Below are 22,652 nucleotides of genomic sequence, written 5' to 3' on the forward strand. Positions count from 1 at the left end.
AAGTATGCAGAGACAGAAGACAATGGACACTGTTTTAAAATATTTTTCTCCCCTATGGCATCCTAGACTGTCTGTGAAGGCAGAAATCAGACTTTGTTCTCTGCCAATATTTATAAAGTTTATCTAAGCAGCTCAGTATGAAGTCTTAAATGAAAAATTATGTTACTTACTATACTGGATCAGATTACTCATCAGAGTATCAGTGTCACAGTAGCCATTTTTAAGTACAGAGAACAGACTGTTAGTTAGAAGCTGATTTATGCATGGAAGCATGGCTTACATCTCTTCATTTTTTCATATAATATCATAGCTAGCTGCATTCACCACATAGACGTCTACTTGTTTTTATTTTATTCCTCTTAAGACCTTGGCCTCATGCTTATTCAGAATTAAATGTGCTAATGTATAGTTTATTAAGAATCTTTGTTTTTCCTGTGAGCAAGATTAAACAGAGATGCCAGCCTAGTTTCTCTTGTCATTCACTTTTCAGTTGTGTACATTTAGTCTCTTTTAACAATCCGTTCTCAAATATCTATTCTAATCATTCCAGTTCTTAATCTGTTTTTTTTTTTATCATGCATTTTTTTTAGTCTCTGTGTTCACAGGTTTTATTTACTCACAAAGTAGCACTCCACTTTGCTTTAGATGATATGAATCATTCAAGCCTAAGCTAGTCACTAGGCTGTCTTTATAGCCAGTGGAAGAACTTCCAGAAGGCAACCCATGCCCTTACTTTAGGTGTCTGAGATAGTATGAATTGCTCCCCTGAGCAGTAGTTTCCCTTGACTATAAAGGAAGCTTAGGGTGACTTTAGCAAACTCTGTGATGCTTAAAGTAAAATGAATCCCAACCATATAATCTCAATTGAAAAGAGCATTGCAAGTGATGGTTACTGAAAATTAAAAAGAAATCTGTATTTTCTTTAGATTGCTCTTTTTGCACACTAATGCTGTTCTTTTCTCTGAGCTCTGCTGAAAAGTGACCATGGGATTTTACTGAATTCTTTTAGATTCCTACATTATGCATGGTTTGAACTACTCCCTCTCACATGCTCTGTCAACACTGAATTTGATCTGCCAGTGGATATCCTCTTCTTTTCATTTTGCTATACCCCCTGGAGATCTTCAGTTTTTCCTGTCTTTGACTGGTCTAAATAACTTTGTGATATCTGCATATTTTAGAACATTACTGATCACTCAAGCATCAGTATTCATAAAATTAACATTAACAAAAAGTGGCTTTTCTCATGTTGAAAATTCTGTTTATTTTCTGTCAGTTCCAAATAACATCCATGACAACACACTGCACTTCAAGACTATTTGGTGTTCTCATTAATATCTTCTAAGAGCTGTAAGCTTGATTTTTGACAAGAGAGCCTCCTTTAACCATTTTTTGGCTGCTGCTCTTAAGGAAATTTATTTGACAACAGAGGGAAAATTTTCCTTTATAAAAGAATCCTAATCTGCCATAGAAATATTTATGTCCTAATACTGTTCCCTATTTCCAGTTCCACATTCCACCTATACCTTTAGAGACAGTTATGCTTGTGGCACTCCAATCTTCCAGTCTAGCAATTTTTTTTTTAAATTAAAGGATGAATATTTCTTGATAGCAGTTCAGCTGCCTTCTAGTACATTTCTTCAGAACTCTTAATGGTTTACTGCGATAGGACCCCAAATCAGCCAAAGCCCTGAGGTGGATCTGCTTAGGCCTTTAGCTCTCCAAAAAAGTTCAAAAGACTATTAAAAGCCAAGATTAATTCTTTGATCTAAAATCAGAAACTCACCTTTTAAAACAGAGAAAAATGAAAGCGAGTAGTTAACATAGAATGGTAATATGGTTTAAAAGCTTTTCTCCCACTACATGTTGTATCCTTGCAGGTGGGTCTGTGCTTTCAGCTAATTCAGGGACTCTGAGTGGTAGCAAAAGTTCCTGTTTTTTCACACTATCCTTTTCCTGTGCCTGCTCAGCTGGTCCTGAGGAGGAGGAGGAGGTGGAGGAGGAGGAGGAAGAAGAGAAGGAGCAGGATGAGGAAGGCTTCCACCTCCTATCAGAGGCTTTTATTTCACCTAATCATTTCTTAAAGGAATATAATATAGAGCTGAGAGCACACAAATAAAACAAATACCATCTGTCCCAGCCATGCATGATCAAAGCAAATTGTTGCTTTTACATTTGTTAAGTTTTTCATAGCATATGCTCTATCCTTGAGAGAAGAGCTAAGAGGAGATGGGCCTTGCTCTAATGGAAATGCATTTGATTTGACTGAGCTGCCTAACTAAACTCCAAAGCACAGATATTGGATCATCTGGATTTGGAACCAGTCTTTGATGTTTTGTTCAGAAGCAACAAAAAATCGGAGTTAAAAGCCACCACATCATTGAAAAATTTAACAGTGGCATGACAACTGTCCTTATGGACTTTCTTAGTTACTTTCAGATGTATAATAATGTGACTTGGTACAGCCTACCATATAGTTAAGGTAACTTTCATCACTTCCCATGTGTCATGAGCTGAGAATGTGCAATGGACGGTCATTGCAGTGTGGCTGTTGTGTAGTAACTTGTTAAGCCACAGTTACTTGCTTCTGTGTCTTGAAAGAAAGAGAAAATAAAACTCCATCTGGAGAACCTCAGGAGATTAGCATATCTGTCAAACACAATTAGATGTTCAAATTGTGTATGGACCACTACAGTGCTATTCAATTAGAAATGAACTTGTAAACTGAAATTAGTAGAAGGAAACCAAGAACTCAGTGCAATACTGTGAAATTTGCTACAGAACTGGATTTTTTTTCTGACTAGAAGCAGCAGTTCATCTTTAGTACTGAATCCTTTTTGTCATATATCTGAACTGTAAAATGATTCTAAAATGAAAATACTGCAAAAGGCATTTAAAATATCTGAGGGTGCCGGGGGAATATTTTATGGTAAATAACGATGGAATAACTATTATATACAAGACCTCACACATTTTTAAACTCTCGTTGGTACAGCAGAATTAATGCTAAGACAAGACAACAACAACGGCATAGTCCATTCCTCTCAGTTGAGGTCAACACAAATGTTCCCTAAGTTCCAAGTACATAGCTAGTCAGACACAGTTACGCCAACCCCCTGAGGATAACTACTCTAAAACTGAATTATTCCAGATACATTCTTTCCTTGTTTGTGAAAATAAGAAATTACTCCTTGCTGATAACAACCTTCAGTTCCCATCTCACCACGTCACCTGAGCTCAAGTATTCTGATCAATGAGTTGGACAGCAATAAGCCTGTCCTTTTTTGATGGTTGACTGAGCAAAGAGAGGATAAACTCACACCAATATGTCCAGGCACAGAGGCAGGTAGTCAGAATAAACCTATAAATTCATCTTACTTTTCTCAGTTTCTTTCTATTCCTTCGATGGTTATATAGTTAAGAACAGACCTAGTCCTGAGTGCCTAAAAATATTTCATATGTGGGAAGAGAAAGATAATCAAAAGAAAGACTGTTAAGATTATGCAGTTATCTAGACTAGCCAGTGCACAGCACTGGCTCTGATTCAATTGGAAGGTTGTTGCTGTTTCCCATTTGAAGCCATGAATATGTAGAGACACAGATTATTTGAATGTGTCTTCTTAAAACTTTTTCCAATGTCTTTTTCACATTTTTCAGAGGACAACCAGATCAGAATGCAGTACAACATGCCAAGCAGCATGGGCTGTGCTCTTTAAATAAGCTCATCTTTTTATTTGGTCATAAAAATGCCATGGAATAAGCATTTCAAGGAAGATACTTTTCTTTAGAAATTTGTGCAGGGTCTAGCATAATGAAGGACTGACAACTGGAGGAATCTTTAAGTGGTATTACAGTGCAAACAGTAAACGACAGAAATAATATATCACTGGTTAAAAGCTAAAGTTTCCCATACTGCCTACTGAAATGTTTTAAACATTTTAAGACTGCCAGAGTTCTTTTTGGTGAGTTCTTTGACATGTCTCCAATACAAGGCTGTGCCTTACAGGGGCTAGTGTTTACAGTCCTGTCAATCTAAATATGAACTGGACAACAATAATAAATATTTATCATTGCACAGCACATTAGATTTTCAATAGGGACTTTCCAACAATTTCCCTGCTTTATTCTGCCAACTAATTTCTAAATGACCATATTTTCTAACTAATTCTAATGACTTGCTGAAGAACTGACATACAGATGCAGGAAAATGCTAACTGAAAATCTGAAAGAATTTATCGACACCAGAAGTTTTGCTATCAGACAAACATATATTTTGAATTTGTTCATTGCATACAACTACCTAATACTTTCCTGGCATTATAAAAATGCAGATATAGAAAGTTAATTGAATAGGAAGATACTAAGCAAAGATGAAATGCTTAGAAAATAGCTTTTCAAACTAATTTTTTTGGTTGAATTTTTAATAAAATGCTGCTATATTGCAGAAGCATTCATGGCTACTAATAAGCAGAATTCAGTTGCTAAGAATCTTCATATTTGACGTTTGTTATTATTTGATTATATTTCCTGGCAACTCTCCAGTGCCGAAAAGAAAGTTTGAAAAATAAATCTGAATAAAATTTTGAAACTGTCACACATAGAAAAAACTGATGTAAGAAACCATAGGCTTAAATTATTTTGGCAACTAATAGATTTTTTTTTTTTTCAGTTATTGCTTATCTGTCTATGCTGATTATTATCACACCATAACATGTGCAAAGACTGTTCTTTGGGAGAATAGAATATCAAAAGAGATAATGTCAACAAAACTAACATTTCTCAAGCCATTAAGTATATCATTATTATCTTAATTAGCATGATTTTCTAAATTACCATTTGAAACACTGTGTATCTTGGAAATGCTCTAACATACACCTACAGTTCATAGTATTCTGATGAGTATTTTCTGAATTTTATTTAGAGTCTGAAATTTGCATTTAGATCTTGAGATACAATTATGGAGAAGTCCTATGTAAGGCATACTGAGTGTGTTAAACCAGAGACGAGATAACCAAGAGATAATCTGGAGGAGGAGGAGCAATCCAATCTGGATTGTGATAGAAGCAGCAACTCTATAGTACATACTTGCAATTTCTGATTTTCAATAGGTCATAAATTTGATAAAGAAATTCCTATTTCTTACCTACATTTCCAGTCATTAGGTATGAATTCTGAAAGTCCATCATTCCCATTCCAACAATGTGTATAAAATCTTCAATCACCTGCATTAACTCCACCGAGCCTGGATAGATCTAACAAAGGAAAGTCAGACATGCCATTAACTATAATATCAAAATCTCTACAGCAGCAATTTCAAATAAAATGTAAGTGCCATCAAATGAAATGTGAGACTTAACAGTCAAACTGCTCTTCCCATGTTTCAATACAGAACATTTTCTGTCACTGTAAAACAACCATTTTGTCATTAGATCCTCATGTGAACAGACACTGCTTCCCATAAAACTACGTGAAATCAACTTCGCACTGGAACAGTGGAATGTGTGCTCTAAGTCACTGCACTTATAAAAAAAAAATTACTGGCCATTACTTTCATTAATGGATAAAGTATTTCATATTCCAGAATTATTCTAATTAAAATATTCTTCCTTCCTCTGGGAGATACCTTCAATAACTTCAGAACTATTGACACAAACAGTTGAATGTAAATCTTATCATGGCCTCTCCAGCATGACAAACCTTTGTTGCTTTAATCAATATTTAAGTAATATAAATTGTTACTGGTAATACTATTTTCATTGCTGATGTGGAGTAGTAGAGTCATAGAATAGCTGAGGTTGGAAGGGGCCTCTGGAAATCATCTAGTTCAATCCCCTGCTCAGAGCTAGATCAGCTCTAGCAGGTTGCCCATGACCACATCCACCTGGATTTTGAACATCTCCCAGGAAGGAGACCCTAGAGCCTGTCTGCGCAACATGTTCTAGCATTCAATCACTCTCACAGTGAAAAGGTTTTTCTTATATTTAAATGGAATTTGCTGTATTTTAATTTTTGCCCCTTGCTTCTTGTCCTGCCACTGGACACCACTGAGAAGAGTTTGGCTCAGTCTTCTTTACTCCCCCTCCCTCAGGAATTTTTAATATTGACAGGATCCCCACTGAGCTTTCTCTTTTCCAAGCAAAATAGTGTCAGCTCTTTCAGCCTCTCCTCGCATATCAGATGCTGCAGTCCCCTAAACATCTTCATGGCTCTTCGCTGGGCTCATTCCATTACGTCCATGTCTTGTACTGGGGAGCCCAGAACTGGACAGAGTAAACTAAAATAAATTGCAGTAGCCTTTGCATTGCTAATGCAGCCTCTCAATATGACTTTCAAAATGGTAAGGACTAGCACATTTCCAAGAAATATAATTTGTTTGCAGAGCTGTAAGCTACTATGATCACAAAAACATTAAAAATTGTTATATTCAGCAACAATGATGCATCATCAAAACTGCATTAAATATCAAAACAGTTATTAATAAGCGTAAAAATTCTACTCATATGACATACATAAAAAAACAATTTTGGTTTTATGGCCTGTTATGAACAGGATAATTTTCAGTAATACAGTATTTTGCAATAGAAAAAGAATGGATGACCTGTTCACGGTGCTTTTTTCTTCGTATCAGTGAGATGTCCAAATTTCACTTTATGAGCAACATTCAACCTATTCTTTCCACTACCAGGACTATGGACTCTAAAAAATGCCTATAGAGACTATAAATTCCAGCATGCTGCACTCCATCTTCATCTTGCTTTATCTGTCTAGATCCATAGCTGCTTGGTTCAGGATAGAGAATTTCACAATGATGTGCTTTGTTTTCTACATGGATCTTTTTATAAAAGGTAGGGCAGCAATACCATTTTTATGAAGAATTTGTGACATTTATGATCCTAACAGGTTGCAAATGATGCTTCAGGTGAAGGAGACTTAACTTCCATTTTCCTAATGATGAGTTACTGAGGTAGTAAGTGTGGTTTTTGCATCCATCTCATTCATAGCACACACACTCACAGATTATGTACTAAGGATAAATTTCAGTGAAAAGATTTTTTCACCCTAGTTCTTGCACATAAAATTTTATAGTAATAACTTCAGCATAAACTGTTGAACAGTCAGTGTTATAGAGGTACTCTTCATTTTTATATATCTGAAGTACTGGTTAATCAATAGGATGCCAGCAGATGGTGATGAAGAATATGCAGAATAGCTCCTGTGTTTTGTAACACCAGTATAAACTTATGCATTGTGGACTTGAAGTGGCTTCCTGTGTGCAGTGCTTTACATCAGCTCTTAACAAAAAGCAAGTATTAAAGTGAGTGCTGCTTATCTGAATGCTATATAACCTGTAATTAATGGTATCAATTGCTGGCATTTAATCTAGAAAAAAGGATGTACTGAGGCATTGCAGCTGTATACTTGACAGAAAGTCAGCAAGTTGCTGACAGTGAGTAAGATTTTCTTTCCAGCAAAGAATCCAGAAAACAGGCTAAGAGATCTATGCTAACAGTAGCTGCGGAGTTCAAGAAAACTGTGCAAGCTGGTAAAAAAAGTTGGTTAGACTGCCTCTTGGTTTGCAATGTTTCTTTACAAAAAAAAAAGTCAGCTGAGTGGCTGAACCAGAAACAGAATCACCTTTACTCTTTTTTAATGAGTCAATAGTGTTTGCACTAGATTGTATACACAGCACATAGTGACTTGTGAACATTCTTTTCAAGTTCAATTCCTACCTTGATTTTGACATAAAAACTAAAAAAGTCTTCACACAGGATGTAGTAATTTCAAATAATATTGTTTGTTTTAAAATCCAATTCTATTTAACCATAACTTTTCAGTGTTTTATCCAAAATATGATAGAAAATAATATTTTGTATAGGAAAGTTTTTTTTTTTTAACAGTGAAAGAAAAAAAGACTCTTAGGAGTACTTAGGAGTCCAGCTCACCCTTCCTAGCCAGTATGAAGAGCTACTTGTTTCAATAGTTTCTTTGAGACCGCTTGTGTAACTACCCCAGAAAAATAACAAGACCAGTGGTATGGTTTCTTCAGGTGCCATAGCTCAGGATTCTAAGATTTAGTGAATTCCCTAGCTTTGTCACCAGGCAGCTATGGCCCTGCTACTCCTGTGTTCAGCTCATCTTGGTACTTGCTTGGGTTCCTGCCTGCCTACCAGTGCTGTACTCAGGTCTATGAGACAATGAATTACCAGACAGAGAGAAGGAGCTATGGAAAAGTAGAAACAACTTGTCTCCTCTCCCTTTTTCAACACCACTTCTACTGGCAGCAATGAGGGGAGGGAACTGGAGATTCGTTGTTCCCTCTTTTACCTCCACGTTTTCATCATTTCCTCTTAGGTGCTGTCATCCCCTGATCTTCGTGGGACAGATGGTGGACATAGCATGGGTGAGCAGGCAGGGTGGAGGTAGAAGAAGACAAGGCTGATAACATAAGGAGTGGTATCCTGTCTGTTCATTAGTGGGGCTAAAGTAGTTGCTTAATATTGGTTCTCTAATCTTGGTGCTGTTTATGGAAACTGCCCACATGCATGTGATTTTGCAGCTTCCATCCACCACCACTAAGGCAAATGACATACTTTGTCTATTTTTGTAGCTGGCTTTTACACAGAGGAACAGAAAAACAACAAAAGAAAAATACCATTCCTGGCTAAATTACAGTGGGTCAGCTGCAGCATCATATGTCTACTGCAAGGTTTGAATTGGTAGTGAAAAGTCCTGATCTTCCCTTTCTTAGTCATATTATAAAGATGAACTTACAAAAATGAAGTTAAATAGCTTCAAAGACCTTTAAACACCTAGTGATTTATTAAGAACCACATTGAAAGTCAACAAATTTCAAGTATTTATATAACACAGTGGCAATGACCATACAAGAACAGGCCAAAGATCTATGTAAAACATTTTCTTGCTTCTGACAGTGCCAAATAGCAGATGTCTAAGGAAGAGTATAAAGGGGCATGCACACAGTGATACTTCTTTTGGAATTCTTGCCCAGCCTTTAGCGCTTTTTTGCCAAAGGACTTCCTTAAGCAAAAACGGGATCTTTCCATGAACAGTCCTATACTGACTTTTCTTTCATTATTTTGTCTATTTACTTTTTTAACTTGTGTACTTTCAGTGGCAAGAAGTTCTGCAACCTGACTTTCTGTAGAAAAAGTATCTCCTAGTATTCATTCTGAATCTGCCACTATTTGATGTCCTTTAGTTATTTTACAAGAAGCACAAGTGAATAGATTAATCATTCCCACATCACATTCTCCAATCCAGCCCTGATTTTAAAAGCTTCTATTGCATGTAAGTGCAGTTGACTTTTTTCATACTGAGCTATCTTGCTTTGTTTAATCATTCTTCATATAGAAATGTTTCCCTGCCTTTGACTACCTCCATAATTTTTTCTCTGTACGTAATTATCTATTCATCCCCATTGTCACTGTTATTTGTATCTGAATAAATTTGATGGTCATGTTCATGAACATAAATATTAACATTGTCCTATAAAGTTCTTGGTATAAGCATGCAGGAAATACTTATATCCAAGCAAAAAAATGGTTTTCATTTGAATTTTAAACTCTTTTATTATAAATTAATGATTTTTGTTAGACTTTATTATTTTATAAAGTGCTATCATCATATCTAACAGTCCTGAAATTTGTCAGTCTTAAGGATCACAACTGTTCTCCTAAATACAACCTTTTAAAAAAGGTCTACTGTTTAAATTTCTGTAAGTTGTTTCGTGGTGTCGTATGAGTTTTTTAGGTGAGTTCTGATGTGTTCTGTTTAATAAAAGTATCATTGCAGCTAGTTGTTAGTTGCATGTTTCAGCTTTCGTATGTACTTTATTACAACATCAAAAGGAAAGACATAATGAATAATCCCATGGAATACAATGAAAATCTGTTCATCAAGAGAAGTGCCTTATATTCTTAATATAATTTCAATCTAAGGAATTAGCCAATGGGTCCTGGAATTACTCCTTTTTGAAAAGGATCAGTTACTTCCAAAATATTGTCTCACTTAGGATTTCCTTTCACCTCCAGCAGGGTGTATGTTTAACCTGATTTTTGAAACCATACATTCCACTTTGCCATGACTTACTGAAATAATGTGTGGCTTCTGATACAGTGAATGTCATAATACGCAGTTTCCAGTTTTTTAAATTGATGAGTTACTAAATGCAAATCTTACCTGTTGTGCATCTTCCCATTTCTCTTTGTTTTCTTCATCTAAGAGGTTACTAATGATTTGAAAGAAGTTCTGAAAAATCAATTAAATAAAAGACAAAGTAAAATGACTTTGAATGACATAAACAGTGATATCCTTAAGTTGACATTAAGAAAGTTTTCCTTTCTCTGTTACAGATGCAGTTCTGCAGCCTATTTTCTGTCAGTGGAAGAGATGAGATAACAAAATAATACATTAGACTGATGAAAGGGCACATATATTTTATGATTAATTGTTCATTTCTGGCCATATAATCAGGTTCCGTACTACTGCTTTGTATAAAATAAGAACCATTGTAAACTTGCTAAACTTCTAAATGTGATGGTGTTCTGTTTTCAAATTGCTCTCATTCCAGAAACGATATATTTTACAAATAAACAAAGTACACTAAAAAACCACCAGACTCAGAGTCATTGGTTTCTATTCAAAACATGAAAATGATCCTTAATGACCACAAATAGGTCAAATTTCAAATGAAAATGGTATTTCATTGATAAATGCTGTATGAAACCAGGTGCATCTTACTTTTAAAAAGTTACATTTGCCTCTGTCCTTTTAGTAATTTCAACAGAAAAGGAATAATTAGTTTCTGTTTCTTTGACCTTAAACTGTTAATTTCTTTATCTGATTCTCCATTTAACTATAAGGAAAAAACAAATAAAATCCAGGGCATTTAGCTTTTAAATCACGCATTTTAAAAATTACTTTCTTCCAAGTGTTTGTGGAGAACTTTCCTTTCTAATTTTGTTTGCTCTCTCTACCAATTTGTATTCCCAACTTCTTCATCTTTGAAAGCTAAGAATTTGTGCAGTCTGTTCTTCTCAGCTCTATATCACTTTTTGTGCAGAATGTCAATTTTGTCTACAACCTGTCAATTACAGTTTTTCTGTTCCTTCATAACAGATGTAGTTTCCACAAGACCTTAACTGAAGAGTGCAATTAAGATCTTCGCAACCTCTGAAAAAACTTTAGGTGGAATACCAACCATAGGACCCTATTGGAACTTGGATTAATGGTCATTCCCTCACTTGCACTTACTTTTTAGCCATTTTTGGGGGATAAATAGGCCTTAAATAAGGTTTAAATAAGAAGTAAATTTAACTCACTACTTAATGAAAGTACAAAGCATTCGACTGCACAGAGACTGAAATGAGAGGAGAAATAACTTCCAAACTTAGTGTACTATAGATACTGTGGTTGCACTTGAAAAGACATTAATTTCAAAATATGAGATACTGCAGACATTTTAGGTGTCTCACAACCATGTAAGTAAAACATTGGTGGATACAAATTCAAATAAAACTTGTGAGAACTATTTTAACATGAAAACTATTTTTACATAAAAACATTTTTACCAGTTTAATCTAGTCCTAACACTAACTACTTGACAAGTGAGAGGATCCATCTTTGCCTCATCATTAGGAAGTTAATTATGCTAACCATAAAATTTACATGGATAAAAATTGCTTTAACTTGGCAAATTTAATATAGAGGTGACTGACACTTTGGTGAACTTGGGCAAAATAATCCTGTACATTAATGAGGGAACAATTCTTCTCTCACTGATGTCAGCAGCAAAATATCCATAAGCTTCAGTAACACAGAACTTGATGAAAAGAAAGGAAATGGCTCAGCAAGCTCCTGTGAAAATGACAAGTATGCATTGGGATGGGATGATGGGGATTAAAGACAGAACATAAAAGAAAAATGTTCTTATGGTATGATCCAATTTGCAGTGATACAGAAGGGAAATTTCCAGTCAAGCTGAAGATAAGAAGAGGAAAATGTAGCTACATATTGCTTATATACCAAGAATACATTTAATCTCTTTCAGGTATTCAGTAGCAAAATAAAGCATACTGAAAAGAGTTACATTTAGTATTCATTACAAAGGATTTGCCAGTCTAACCAGGTCGGGAAATCATAACTGTGTAAATGCAACTTCAGCTAGGAAAAATATACAGCTTTATTGGTCCCCCAAGTAAAATAAACTATACTGGCCAAAGCAGTTTCATGGCACTATAACCACATCTACTCTAGGACTTTATGACTTTGGCAAAGAGTTCTACTAGGTAGAGTCAGCCTTAGGGGGATTTTGCCTGAGGAAAACACTTTTTCAAGCATGATAGTTCTGCGCTTTTCCAGTGTAATACCGTGGAGATGCAGTGGACAGAAATTTTAGCTAACTTTAGCTTGTTAGGGTGCCAGCAGTAGTCTAGCTGCAGCAGCATGGAGCTCAGTGTGGGATAATTTATCATACTAAGGAGCTGGTTCAAAGCTACTTTTGCACTACGTTGCAGCCACTGATTCCCCTGCAGAAACAATCTAAGCTTTAATTGCAAAAGTATCCATGTCTGTGTAACGAGATCTATCTGAGGGTAGCCCAGATTGCCTGAAAATCACTCAGGAGGTATAAATGTTTCTTGCAGATGATAAATTACATGGTTTTGCTAATAATGTTATGTGTTCATTAAATCTTATATTTATTTTAGTTACATGAAAGCATTAAAACGACCAATAATTAATAGAAATATATGTGAAAAAGTTTATAAATAATCCTACACTCGCACAAACAAAAGATGAGCAATAACTGATTTAATATGTACTTTGTACTTGCCAATAAACCATAAATTATCTATATGAACCTAGTGACAAGAATATCTTGCTTTTTGAGATCTTTTTTTTCTCTATTTCTATCTCTGTTTGATGTCATATTTATGGCAGCAGTGGAGGCTGAGATGTATGAAGATTTTTCAGTCAGCAATACCGGTGCTTTGTGAATTAAACAGAAAGACAATTAAATGGCTGTGCTGCTTCAATAATGAATAGATATGAGATGCACTCCAAAAATGTGACAGGGGAATAGGGGTTAAAAAGTCTTTCACCTACTTTGACTATTCTCTTGTTCATTGCATTAATGCTGCAAGAAATGACATTGCCCTTTAGTAAAATGATTGACAGGTATGAAGGATAAATTTTAGAAGCATTATGGATGTGATCTGATGGTATTACTGCAGTAAACACTGGACCTCCTTGTAGAATCAAGCTCCTTCCTTTCATGGCAGGGCTTACGTATTACTGAACTGGCCACTATAGAAAATGTTGTGACAGCCAGAGCCAAATTTTGAAGTCCTTTATTTTTGCCCCGGCTTTTCTGAGGATAATGCCAGTTACAGTCAGGAATGGACAATTATGTTTTCCTAATTTAATTTCCTTCCTTTCAATCTTTTTCTTCTGTAATACAATGGCTGCAGTTCTCTGTTCCAGTCCAAGTTCTTTGACCCTCTCTGCAGGAATAAAGCTGTCATAAATCCTTTTATAGAGCTAGAGAAGAATTCCTCCCTAGGAGGAATTAATGGATAGCCTTAAGTCACCTCCACTTTTGGACTTCAGCATAGGGAGTGTGTGTGTGGGAGGGGGAAGGTGGGGGGAAAAAATCATTGGGCAATCCTGTTAGTCCCTGACTGACAGCAATGGTCGCTGTGGCTAATGTAAATGGGATTATACTGCTCTAACTTCCTTGGGGAGAAACCTTGTTTCCTGTTGGTTGCTGGATCAGAGGATTGTACAATTCACTTTGCCATCCTGTCCTGAAAGGTAGTTCCTTTCCTGCCATTCTGTCCTTAGAAGGTAGTTCAAGCACTCTTAGACCAGTTCTGGAAAGTGTCCCAAAATGTTGCTTACACTATGCTTATTTAAAATTTTAATTATCTTCCAGGTAGAATCCTTCTTACACAAGTAATAGTACAGTGGCCATCTCATAGCCTTAGTGTACCTACACAGTGTATTTTAAAGTAATTCCCATATTAAGAGAAAGATCTTGCTTGTAGAATAATTGCATGACTCTTGTCTTCTGCTATTTGTGCTACTGTACCGCCGTTTTTAGTCACTGATGCAGGATACTTTCCATATTGTTTAACTGCCTCATACATGGTTATTTTTCTTCCTGACACTGTATATGCCAAGCATACATAAATATTGTTGCAAAAAATGGTTAAAATATGCAAAAAGAAAAACAGTCTTATAATAAATAACTTGGCACTAGACATGCATACTTTAGAAGCTTTGTTTTGCTCTTGCTATCTGTCTGCCTAAACAAGTGGCATTTTCTATGCATCATATCAGGTAGTGGCATCTTCGTTTTGAGTAATTAGCCTGAAATTTTCAAATTTGATCTCACTTTTCTGTTCATTCTTTTTGTTATTGAGTATCTGAATCACATCTTTTGCACTATTAATGAATATTAATACTGAATATAAGCCAGAGATTGTAGACAGTAGAGGAACTATCCAGATGGATGGAATGTATAAGAAAGAAATACATTCAGACACATAGACTTTTCCTTTCTCAGTTTTAATGGAGGTGGAAATGTTGTTTTTTATGGACCTTTAAAAATACTGTTACCCATAATTCATAATCTATTTTTCTGACATCATGAGAAATGATAAATTATGATGTTCAGGGATTTTAAACCTCACTCACGCTGTTCTAAGAATTTGTTTAGAACAAAAACCCAACACCTAAGAAATTCTACTCTTTATCTAGTGCAAAAAATAGAATGGAATTAGAACACCACACAGAGCTTCACCAGAAACAAGAATCTTGGTATTTTTATGCAAATTAATTTCATTTTCACCTTTTTGTCATTTACTTTGATGATGGACTAGAAAGTATGCAAATATGTGATAGTGAAAATAAAAATTAAATACAATCCTCCAGAGTATGGTAGCACATGACATATGTTTACATATGGGAAAATCCTGGTTTCTCAGAAATTGACAGTAAAATTTAAACTGATGTTACTGAGCCTCATTTTATATCATCAGAAATCAGTAACAGGAACATTGCTTAATACATCCCCTGTGCAAAACATATGCTTCATTCTGATTTCACATACTTTCCTGAACACTATGCATTGGTTTTTGGATTTTACCTTAGCTTGCAATTTGTTAAACCCTTTTTTTTTTTTTTTTTGCGTTTCAGTGCCTTTTTTTCAGTGGGATTTAAGAGCTCTTGGTATTTAAGCATCTAAATCCTGAAATATAATTATTTCTTTGGTTTGAGAAATATTTCCTTATTTCCTTCACAATATGGCTTACCAATTTTTGCCTTTTCTCGTTTCTTGACTTCAAAATGATTAATCAAAAATTATTAAAATAGTACTGATTATTTTGCCAAGTTCTGCCAGAATACTATTACATATTTTAGACACAGCTCTACATTGCTGAAGGGAACAGAACTTTTGGCACTGTCATTAGTGGGAAAAGAATCAAATTCTCTCTAATGTATGTAAAGTGCAAATGACCTGATCTGTTAAGACCATGAACAAAATCACTTGTGCCAAGCAGTTTCTCAAGGCTGGTTCTACCACACATTTCTGTAGTGCTCGTGAACCATGAAGAAGTCACATTGGGCTGTCAGACTGTTGAATGTATGAAAAATTTTCAATAAATAACACCCTGTTTAATAGTAAAACTTACTGAAAGTAGGAAAAGATATTGACTCTTATACAATTGAAAAAAACCCCAAAAACGGATTGTCCAGCCAAAATACTTTCTGAAAAGCACTGTTCAAAAAATGTTACTTTCAGCTGCCTACAGGCCAACCCAAGAAAAGTTAGTTTTATATCACAGAATCATAGAATCATAGAATGGTTTGGGTTGAAAAGGACCTTAAAGATCATCTAGTCCCAACCCCCCTGCCATGGGCAGGGACACCTTCCACTAGACCAGGTTGCTCAAAGCCCCATCCAGCCTGGCCTTGAACACTTCCAGGGGTGGGGCATCCACAACCTCTCTGGGCAACCTGTTCCAGTGCCTCACCACCCTCACAGTGAAGAACTCCTTCCTTACATCTAATCTAAATCTACTCTCTGGTATATGGAAATTCATTTTTCTTTGTGCATAGAAAAATAAGAAAACTGAAAATATAATAGCAAGCTCTTGAAAACTGAACTCTGGAAAAATTGTCTTTTCCAAGATACCTCCATTTATCTGCATGCATATATTCCAAAGCATATTTATAATCTATACTTACCTTTACACAAACATATACGTACACATCACCTGCATTAATAAATTCATTATTAATTTATGAATTATCATGAAACTCTCTTTTTTGTAAATAATATATACATCTACGTTCTTAGTATTCTTTTTCAGTACATCTACAGTCTTTGCAAATGTCTAAAATTCTCAGATATAGATGAAACCAATATCCTGATCTGGAAGTCCTGTGAAATATTTATTTTAATGAACATTACACAGTGAGGTGTGCAGCCCATTATGTAAAAATAATTATAGTGTTTTTATCTCTGATACTATTTTAATTGGCCTCTTACACAAGAAGAGTTAATCTAACATGTGAAATAATAGAAAATTCATATCAAATGTACTATCCATCACTCCTGTGCACTTTTAATGAGCTTTATTTATTTGAACTGAAGAAGCAATGCCAGAATTACATAACTAAAGACTGTGGATAGATTTTTGAACTGAAATGAACTAGAACAAACAACACTAATGAATCACTTACTTAGTGCAGAAAAATACCAACACATCCCTATCAATCAAACCAAACCTTGAAAGAGAAAGATACTGAAAATTTTACAAAGAAAGGTTTTTACATTTTTCACTTGCTGTGTTGTTTTGGATATTTGTCTCATTAAATGTAGCTGAGTCTTTTCGTATTTTACACTTGCGTCTTAGTTTTATGTGAACAATGTTTATGTCTATCATTCAGAAGATTTAGTTTCCTCAGTGGGTAAAGTAGGTGACATGCAGTATATTGACATAAACCCCATCAATTGAAACATTACCCTTACAATGTTTCTCTTACCTGCACCCCATCAGATGCAGGGATATAACTTGCTCTTTTAAATGTGTCTGTAACATTTCTGAGAATTTCCACGGAAATAAGAAGGTCCCCTGCATAAAAATTTTTCCTCTGAGTTAAATCTAATAGCGTCTTGGTTACTTGGGACATGCCATCGCCAGCCAACATCCTCTGTCCCTTGGCGAGGTGCTCTTTAATCTGTACCAGAAGAACAAAATGAGTATCAGAACCTACATGACTGAGAAAAAGGTATGATACATTCTAAACACAGCCAAAAGTATTAAATATTAAAGCTATTATAATATTAAATATTAAAGTCATTATAACAAAGCTCATCTTGTTAAAGAGAAGACAAAATAGTAGACTATGATGACAGAATTATTATGTTTATCAGAGAATCATGGATTTTATACTAAAAGATTCTGAAGTTGTCATGTTTCACTCATTTGCTTCTCTTTGGACACCAATAATTTCTCAACATCCTTGTTCTCAAAGGAACTCCATGGGCTGGACTGTGGCTTTAACCTACTGCCATGATGTAGTGAGGAACTGGTCTTCTTCAGAGGAACAGCTGTACAACCACTGCTGCCACTCATTAAACAACTAAGAGCTCTGAAAGGAGTAAATGCTAAGGCAGTCCTTGTTCTAATCTAGTTTACTATAGGGACGTATACCCTTCATGTCTGCCAGCTCAGTTTGACTAGTCAATAAGAGAGTGATAGTTCAGGTGGAAGTTGATTATGGTGCTCTCTTCTGTAGTACTAACAACATAAAGGTGCTAACTTGGAACAATCCTGTTTGTTTTTTCAAGAAATGCAAATTAGATTATGAATTGCTCCTGTGTATCAGCCAAGAGAGCATACTTTAGTGGTAGCTCTCCCAGTAGATCTGTACAGGGCCAGTGATAAAGGTAATCCAAAATGTATATGCTGGTAGAAGAATCCTCCTGGTAAGAAGCTGAACTTGTGTATCTGATTAATTCTTAAAGCTGACTCAGCATCCCAGGAAGATGCATAGTAGATGCATAGTGTATCACAAAGATGTCACAAGGCCAGCCAAGGCTGAAAAAGAGTGCATGGTTTAAACAACCTATTTTTAAATATGCATATGAATTTATGTATACAAACACAAGTTCTTCCAAATTGAAGCTAAATTAAGAAAAGATAAATGACCTGAGACGGACCTCACTCTAAGCGGGAGGGCTGAAGAGAAAATTCTGTGCAACTGGCAACAAAAATGCTGACACCATCTCTGTAAATGTATCTTCAATTGCTTTTTAACTTGGCCTTATTACTGAAATGCAGAGGGAAGGATGACTAATGTAACATAATTCGGTGGTGAAGTGGAATGACGAGTGTAAAGATACCTTTCGTCACTTCCAGGTCTCCCCAGCCACTTTGTGTGGATATGTGGGGCTTCATTAAAAAAAAAAAAACAAATAAAAGGATAGAATATGTAGTAAAAATAGTACAGTGATAAAAAGGTTCAAAATAACTTTCATGAAAGCAATTTAAAAGATGCAGTCATCCTCTGACATACATGATCTAAATACTTTTTTTTCATGCTCTTGGATTATACTTTGGTTACATTCTCAACTGGTCTTGAGATAACTACTATATATACCTACTTTCTTAGGAACAAGCAAAAGCAAACGAGATCTTGATTTGTGATTTTTCCTGTGAAATGTTGCCGTTTGCCTCATCTGCTCACAGGCTGTGTTTGGGTAGCAAACTGAAAGACCATCAGCTAGCACAGTAACACAGAATAGTAGAACTTTTGCTGGAACTCATCCAGCTGTTCATTGACCCCAGAGCATATTTCCAGATTTTGAGGATTAACAATCGTCAGTGTGTCTTTAGTCAAGCCCAAAAGACATACAACATAAAAGACAGTCCATAAAGCTGAACTCCCAAATCTAACACGTGCCTCGGGATGTACTGTGGGAAAGGCATCTCACAACTTGAAGGCAGAGCTTAAGAGAGAACAAAAAGGTTCTTTTAATTCCAGTAACAGCAGCAAAGTGATCAGTCCTCAAAAAACTGCTGCGCTCCTATGTTTGTATAAAACACTGGTAGGAAAACTGTCGAACTATTTAGCATGTTATTTTATATTGCATTATTTTGCTTCCTTTTGCTCCATCTGTATGTTCACCCCCCATTTGTTTTTCCATGCTCCTGCTAGACTTTAAATTCACATTTTAAGATGGCAGTGGCCAATTTGTTATTGGTTTGGACCATGCATAGCACACAGAAATCTTGGTCTCAGCTGCTTTTGGAATGCAAATAATAAATTAAAATTATCCTAGTTTTGACTGGTTTTTAGGCTTTTGAGCAGGTAAAGCTCTGTTTTCAGTGAAAAATTTTACAGATCTCTAGCAGCAGAAGTGGGAGCTGTAGTATAACCTTTAGTGCTTTCAGCAAGACATTTTGATTGCTTTTAGACACAACGATAAAAAAGCTCTACCAAGTGCCCACAATGCCACAGGACTAAATTATTACACCTACTTCAGAAGTAGTCAGGGTTGTGGTGCAGGTTGTTTAAAGTACCTCAGAATTATTGGCTCTTAAAATTACAGCTCAATTTAAAAAATGGCATACCCAGAAATCTCAGCTTCCCAGCACAAGTAGCCTTCCTCCCTTGGGCCACACCACTCGTACACAGCTTGGTGAGCACCTTTTCTTCACCCTCTCAAGCTCCGACCCAGAAGTTCCTTTCCCTGATCCTCAGCTACCCCTCCAGGCCCACACTGCCTTGAGTTAGACTGGCAGCATATCCTTAGAAGTAGCATAACAAAACAGAAGGTTGCAACGTGTTTAGGTAAGGAAAGTGGGTGAGAATTAGAGTTAATTAGTAGAAAGTTTTGACTATAGACTGGCAAGCAACGTGCAGGGCAGATTAAGAATTAGCAGCCTCTTTATTATCAGTTTATTACATAATGTATTTTCTTGTTGTAAGACAGCCTACAGCCCCTAAACATAACTTTAAAATTGCAGGCCACTCACTCAGTTGATATATAGTGGTACAACGCTATTAAAGCCAATGAAGATGTCCAGATTAGTATGAGTTGAGGGTAGTGGATTACTTGCATGGCTACCACAAGAATCTTTCAGTGTGAAAATACAGAATATTCTCATCAGAAGTTAGTATAATGTCTTTCCAACCATACTGCTTATTTTCTATGCTATGGTCACTGTGATATTATGCACTGTCCAAGAAAGCTACTTCGGTCACCACTGTAGGTCCTTGTAGTTCTCTGTGAAGGTCATTTTTTAGTGGTTTTACAGGCACACTCATTAAAAATAAAGTTTATGAGCCGAGAGATAGTGAAATGAAGCAGCTGTTAAAGTGATACTTCAGTTGTCAGCCCAGCCTCTAGCTGCCTGCACTATATGGCTGCATACTTGAAAAATTACTGAAATGTTTAACTGGACTTTGACTCAGGGTCCAACTGCCTTTGTCCCTCGATTTATCAGAAAGTATGATATAATAAAAATGCCTCTTTACAAAGTCAGAGCTCCTAGGCCTCCGGCATTGGAGTACAAATTTATTACTGCATAATAATTACTGCAAACTTAACAGCTAGACATGGTTTAAAAGGACAGAAAACAATGAACGCTCAAGAAACCTATAAAAGATTGAAAAGAATGATTAATTTGAAGAGTAACTATACCATCATCCTTTTTTCATTATTTTTTAAGATGATGTTGGATTCATGGCTAGGTATTACTAATGATGTCATTAATACATTTTATGGTAGTGGGGACTATAAGAACCCAAATTAGGAAACCTTAGATAGAAGTGAGGAAAGAGTTTGAAATAAAAATAAATCCTGAAATTGCTCTTAATCTGCAAACCACTTTGCTTTGCACCTCCACAACCTAACGCTGATATTTTGTAAAATATTTTTCATAATGCTTTTAAGATGCAGAACAGGAAGGAATATTCGTATCACCTGCAATAGCCACTTGGATTACACAACTGTATTAGAAACCTAAAAGCTCTTGAGAGTGTTGGTTCCTCTAGAGAACAACCCAGAGCACCTGAAATCTTGTCTTGAATGCTCTGAATCACATTATCTGACCTCTGTGGCTTCTAATCTTGGGTCTGGAATTCATAGTGCTCCCTCAATAAATATTAATTAATGATTTTGCATTAAACTTACTTTTATAGTTACCAGCATTGATGTCCAGAAAGGTTGGAACAAAAATGCTGAAGTCTGTGTGCTTAACCTTAGGCACAAAAATCAAAAAGGCAGAAAACATATTTTTGGCAGCTGAAATATTCCCATAGGTATAATCCTACACTGAACTGAACTCATGCAGCATGCTGATGTTTAAACTGTAATGTGATGTCATTGTGAGAAAGCTCTTCCTTTCAGCTTTGAGAAAAACTTCATTACAGGGTGTTTTTTCTGATTATCGGCAGACAGTCCTTTAACTATTTTAGCATAGAATCTGGAAGCTTCATTTACTTTCCCTTAATACAATTAATTATTTAAAATTTATCTGTTTATTTTCAGGCTGTTTCAGTGTTCAAGAATATTATTTCATCCATCTTTTAAAAGAAACAGAGCAGGGTCTAAAGACACAGCTATGCGTCTTCAGGTATGCATCTGAATATTTATAACCTAATGTCATATAAGAGTCTTTTTCCTTTTCTATACATTCAATATTTTATGAAGGAGATTGCTAAAGCAATACAAAATAATTTTGCACTTTGTCATCAGTGAAATTAGTTAGTAGTCTCAATCTAGATCATGATAACATACTAATAAATAAACAGTTTCTGCAGAAAGGAAGGAAATCATATATTCCCTTTGTTTATAATAGAAGAGGGAAAAAGTAATTGGTATACATTGTGTCAAGGAAGATTAAGGATATATATTAAGGAAAACTTTTCAACTGTAAAGGAAATTATGTACCATAGTTTACCTGAAGAGACTATGCAGTCTTCCATATTGGAGGCCTTAATAACAGTCAAGAAAAACAAAATGCTGGAATAATGCAAGTATAGCTGATTCTGATGGGACAGAAGTTTGGGCTGGATGATCTCATGAATTCCCTTTCAGTTCCATAATTCTGTAACAAGTCCCTGCAAATATTCTGAAACCGAACAAAAGCCTTCTATAATTTACCCCAACCAGAAATGTCAAAGTTTAAGGAGTGCCCTGAAACGGAACTTTTACCTTCCTGCATTTATCCACTGTCATGGTGTGCAATCTGCTGCCCCAAGTTTCTGCAGATACTGTGCCTCAATCTGCCTCTGTGCACACAACTGGAATCACTGCAACCCTGTGCTTTAAGGAACTCATTCTAAATTTACATTGATGAAAAGAAAAATGAGGATTGTTTCACTGTATACAAACAGTCATCCCGCTGTCATATACTTCTAAATTTTCTTAGGCAAAATACTCCTCAAAACAGTGATTTGCTTTTAAAGAAAAGGAGCCAGCTTAATCACACAGAATCCTGTGCTGTTCTAGACATTCATCTCAGGCAAACTGTATCTCTGCACAGACGCCAGAGAAATTGTATGTGCTTTTCTATATGTGATGAGGTGTATTGGAGAATCTTTGAAAAAAA

The 22,652-nt window shown here is 35.7% G+C and overlaps 1 protein-coding gene across 1 annotated transcript in view; it reads right to left on the reverse strand.

The window, feature by feature from the left end:
• ADGRB3 (adhesion G protein-coupled receptor B3) overlaps window positions 1–22,652 on the reverse strand; it is a 473,802-nt gene that overhangs the window by 226,791 nt on the left and 224,359 nt on the right. The window contains exons 10-12 of the mRNA XM_050893783.1: window positions 17,074–17,268; window positions 10,201–10,269; window positions 5,144–5,252 (exon numbers count right to left, since the gene is read on the reverse strand). Of these exons, the coding sequence (XP_050749740.1) occupies window positions 5,144–5,252; window positions 10,201–10,269; window positions 17,074–17,268 (373 nt within the window). The remainder of the gene's footprint in view (window positions 1–5,143; window positions 5,253–10,200; window positions 10,270–17,073; window positions 17,269–22,652) is intronic.

The sequence above is a fragment of the Gymnogyps californianus genome, chromosome 3 (assembly GCF_018139145.2).
Source record: "Gymnogyps californianus isolate 813 chromosome 3, ASM1813914v2, whole genome shotgun sequence".
In the NCBI taxonomy this organism is placed as follows: Eukaryota; Metazoa; Chordata; class Aves; order Accipitriformes; family Cathartidae; genus Gymnogyps; species Gymnogyps californianus.